This window comes from Arachis ipaensis, chromosome B01 (assembly GCF_000816755.2).
Source record: "Arachis ipaensis cultivar K30076 chromosome B01, Araip1.1, whole genome shotgun sequence".
Taxonomy (NCBI): Eukaryota; Viridiplantae; Streptophyta; class Magnoliopsida; order Fabales; family Fabaceae; genus Arachis; species Arachis ipaensis.
Genome location: NC_029785.2, coordinates 20,789,739 through 20,794,547, shown reverse-complemented (window position 1 = coordinate 20,794,547; position 4,809 = coordinate 20,789,739). Strand labels below are relative to the sequence as shown.

Below are 4,809 nucleotides of genomic sequence, written 5' to 3'. Positions count from 1 at the left end.
CGGTAAAATTTTTATTTTTAAAAATAATTTATTAAAATTAATTTTTAAAGATATTTTTAAAAAAATTGTTTTATTTATATTTGATAAATCAAACTAAACATAGTTTTCGATAAAAATAGAAATAGCAATAATTGTTTACTGTGTTATATATTCAACCATTTTTAATTGGATGAATAAATAAGTCAACCTCTTAAATCCTTGAAATTGAAATATATGTTGCATTAAATTTTCAAAATCAAATTCAAAATCCTTTTGACTTTCCGGAATTATTCAGGGAAACATTTAATTTAGTATATTACTAAACTTGGCTACTAATACGTTTTAGAAGAAGTGAATAAATCTCTAGTTTGACTCGGAAATCAACCATTAGTATTTAAACAATTATAACTAAATTGACTCAATAGTTAGTTCACTAGTTTATTTAAAGAAGTATTGAAAGTTCGAATTTTATTTTGCATATATAATAATTTATTGGTCATCGATAAACTCTTAAATAAAGTTTCAATTCGTATGAATTAATCATTAACCTGTCAGACTAAAAAATATTGTAAAAATAAAAAAATTAAAAAAATTATTACTTAAAAAGATAAAATATTAAAATGATATCCAAAAATTTATACCACTAACAAAAATAATCTCAAAAGTTATAAACGACAAATAAAGTCCATAAATTATTTAAAAACATGACAAAAAATTTTTAAAATATCACTTTTTTTAATTATTAGTAAAAACTCACTTTTATATTTAGCAATCAACTTGTCTATTTGATATGAATGTAGAAATAACAAAATTTGATCTATTGAATTTTTTAAATTTTTAAAAGAATTTTATTAATTTACAATAATAAAATAAGATTATTTGATGTAATATTATCAAATTTTAACAATAAAAATATCTTATTTTCTAATAATTTTTGTAATAAACCGTATCAAAATATAATTTTGATAACATTTTTTGAGAATATATATTCAATAGTTACTTATTTTTATCGGATTTCAAAATTTTTCGAAAAGTATTTGTCATTGATATCATTTAAGATTATTTTTGTCACGAACATAAACTTTTGGATACAATTTCAATAATATATCTCTACTAAAAATTTCATTAATTTGACTTAGAAATGTGTCATTACACATAATGTAATGGGTCTCTCCTATATGTCAATTTCTTTTTTTATTCCACGCTGAAAAAAGAGTTTTGCATTTAAAAAGATCTTAATCAATTGATTAAAGAAACAATAATTATTTATTTAGGCCAAACATTGATACTATTTTAAGGGTGTAAGTTGTGAATGATGATATCATGGATGAATTGGTTGATGTGCTTGTCAGAAGAACCTCCATTTTGTAACGCTTTTCTTGCTAAATCCTTCATCTCCATTGCTCTGTTTTTAATCTCTTGAGCATTTGGCCCGTCCATGACCTCCCAAATGCACCTTTGAAGCTCTTGTGCATTGATAACTCCATCTTCCTCAGACTTAGCATTCACTCCAGTCTTGAACACATTTGATATAAGCACTGCATTTGTTGGCTGATCAGTCCATTCGGGACAAGCGATGACCGGCACGCCGGCCACGAGTGTCTCCAACGTTGAATTCCACCCACAATGACTAACAAAGCATGCCACAGAAGGGTGCATGAGAACCCTCTCTTGTGGGCACCATTTCACAACCAAACCTCTCCCTTTTGTCTCTTTCAGAATTTCAAAAGCTAATTCATCAGCACCATCTGCCCCAGGGTTCAGCACCCACAAGAATGCTTTGTTGCTGTTCTTCAAAGCAGTAGCTATGTTTTCAATGTTCTTATTGGACAGCACAATCAAACTCCCAAACGACACATAAATCACTGAGGAATTTGGTTTATTATCAAGCCACTCTATGCAAGAATATTCAGCATTCCACAAGTCCACACTAAAGCCATTGGTTTCTGTCTCTCCTAACAAAAATGGAGATACTAGTGGTCCAATGGGGTAAATAGGGGTAAGTGAAACCATGGATTTCACTATCTCTTCCTCAGCTTCATAAAACGATGTGCCAAAAACCCATTTCACTTTATCAAGTGATTGGTACAAATGCATGAGTAATCTTTTAAAATGATCAGGACTTGAAGGAAGCATAAGAGTTGGAAGATCTCTAACCTTAAATGTTGGAAGCCCAGGTAATTGCACCTTCTCATTTGGATCCTCCAAATTGTGAAAATCATCATCAGTGTTCTTGAAATATCGGTAATAAATAGAGAACACTGCAGAAGCTTGGATCCAAAGCATTGCACAGGGTATGCCATGTTCATTGGCAACATCTATAGCCCAAGGAACAAAAGGGTTAACAATCATGCAAGAAAATTCTTCAACTTTGGTGAGGTTGGTGATGAGAGTAGACAAATTTTTAGACCCTTTAGTATAAAGAGAATTTATTAGTGAATTTTGATCACTACGATCAAAATCAAAGCTAAGGCCATCAGAAAAGAACTCAAGATTAATCTCTGAGCTCTGAGAATTTGGCATTTTAAGCAAACGATGGCGTGCATTTTCTGTGGTTGCAATGGTAACATGAACACCCTTTGAAATAAGACGTTTGGCTAATTTTAAGAAGGGATTAATGTGACCTTGAAAGGGTAGTGAGACCATTAGAACGTTTATTCTCTTGTCTTTGGCCATTTTTTTTAGTGCACAAGAGAATCAAAACTATGAGAAAATTATCGATATTTCATATACATATATGAGATTCAAGTAAGAAGGAGAACATGTTATATATAGTGCTTGATTGGGTCTCGTTAAATTAATTAAAAAAATTCATATTTTTTTTTATTTTTTCGCGTGTTTCATAAATTTTTAGTAGTAAAAATAAAAATACTAAAAAATAAAAAAATTCTTTTTTAGGAAATGTGATTTACATAAATATTTGTGTAGTAGAATATTCTAGAACAAATAAATAAGTCAACACAATATAAATTTGATGAATAAATATATGAAAATTAACTTTAGTTAATATTAATTAATTTTTTATTGTAAAATAATTTTTTAATTTTTAGTTTTTTAGAAAATTTAGAATAAAAATAATTTAAAAAAATTGTAACTTAAAAAATTAACTTCTTAATTGAACTCAAATTTGATTTAGTGATAAATATAGTGTGATTGCATTAAAAAATGATTGTCACATATCAAAGGAACACACGTCTTTTTATTTTAGATGAGTTAGAACTCGAATAAAATAGATCTTATTCATCATAATAAAAATGATAGAATAAATTTGTGAAGGAAAATAATATATGTAAATTATTTTTTTAAATTGAAATATTAAATGCTATTATTAATAAAATCAAACAAAAAAAATCATGAAATTAGTAAATATATAGATTTGATTCGGTAAAATTCTTATTTTTTGAAAATAATTTATTAAAATTAATTTTTAAAAGATATTTTTACAAAAATTGTTTCACTTATATTTGATAAATCAAACTAAACAATTTTTTATAAATATGGAAATAGCAATCATTGCATAATTTTCGATGAAAATAGAAATAGCAATAATTGTTTACTGTCTTATATTATTTAACAACTTTTAATTGGATGAATAAATAAGTCAACCTCTTAAATCCTTGAAAATTAAAATATATGTTGCATTAAATTTTTAAAATAAAATTAAAAACACTTTTAACTTTCCGGAATTATTCAGTGAAACATTTAATTTAGTATATTACTAAACTTGACTACTAGCACGGACACTTTCCTTATTTATTGTGTCCGTATGTCGAACACATTTCGGATACGTTATTTATCAATACTTGTCAAATATGTGTGTTTTTTATATTCAACCGTATTTTAATTAAAATAAAATTTTTTTTGGACAAACCTAAATATCATCACATGTTATCATGCCAAACCTTATTCTTAACATGTATTCTTGACATGAGTTTATAAATAGTATATATTGTTAATTATGAAAACAAAAAATATTTTAAATATTTTATATAATTAAGAAAATATTAAAAATAAATAAAAAATTAATTTATATTTAATATTAATAAAATACTAAAATATCATTATAATTTATTTAAAAAAATAATATATATTTTATATATATTATGTCCCCGTATCTTATAAAAATTTTAAATTTGTGTGTCCGCGTGTTTCATATCGTATCGTGTCCTGTGTCTGTATCAGTATCCGCGCATCACAACTACTAGTACTTTTTAGAAGTGAATAAATCTTTAGTTTTACTTCGAAATCAACCATTAGTATTCAAACAATTATAACTAACTTGAGTTAACCTAATAGTTAGTTCACTAGTCTGTTTAAAGAAGTGTCAGAAATTTGAATTTCACTTTGTACATACAGTAATTTATTGATCAGCGATAAACCCTTAAATAGAGCTTCAATTCGTGCGAATTAATCCTTGATCTGCTAAATCAGAAAATACCACGAAAATTAAAAAAATTCAAAGAATTATTATTTAAAAGGATAAAGTATTAAAATGATATCCGAAAATTTAGACCGCTAACAAAAATAATCTCAAAAGATATAAACACAACTAAAGTCCATAAATTATTTAAAAATAAGATAAAAATGTCTAAAAAAAAATCACTTTTTTAATTATTAGTGAAAACTCACTTTTATATTGAGCAAATGACTTATTTATTTGACATAAATGTAGAAATATTTGGATAATCATTTAGAAGGTGCACCCAAAAAAATGAAACAAAATTTGATCTATTGAATTTTTTAAATTTTTAAAAGAATTTTATTAATTCAATAATAAAAAATAAGATTACTTGACGTAATATTATTAAAATTTAAGAATAAAATTATCTT

At 25.7% G+C, this 4,809-nt stretch overlaps 1 protein-coding gene across 1 annotated transcript; it reads right to left on the bottom strand.

Annotated features, from left to right (window-relative positions):
• Positions 1,101–2,702, bottom strand: LOC107647999 (UDP-glycosyltransferase 84B2-like). The gene has a single exon (XM_016352034.2). It carries the CDS (start codon positions 2,653–2,655, stop codon positions 1,273–1,275), a length of 1,383 nt encoding a protein of 460 aa, XP_016207520.1. The 5' UTR covers positions 2,656–2,702; the 3' UTR covers positions 1,101–1,272.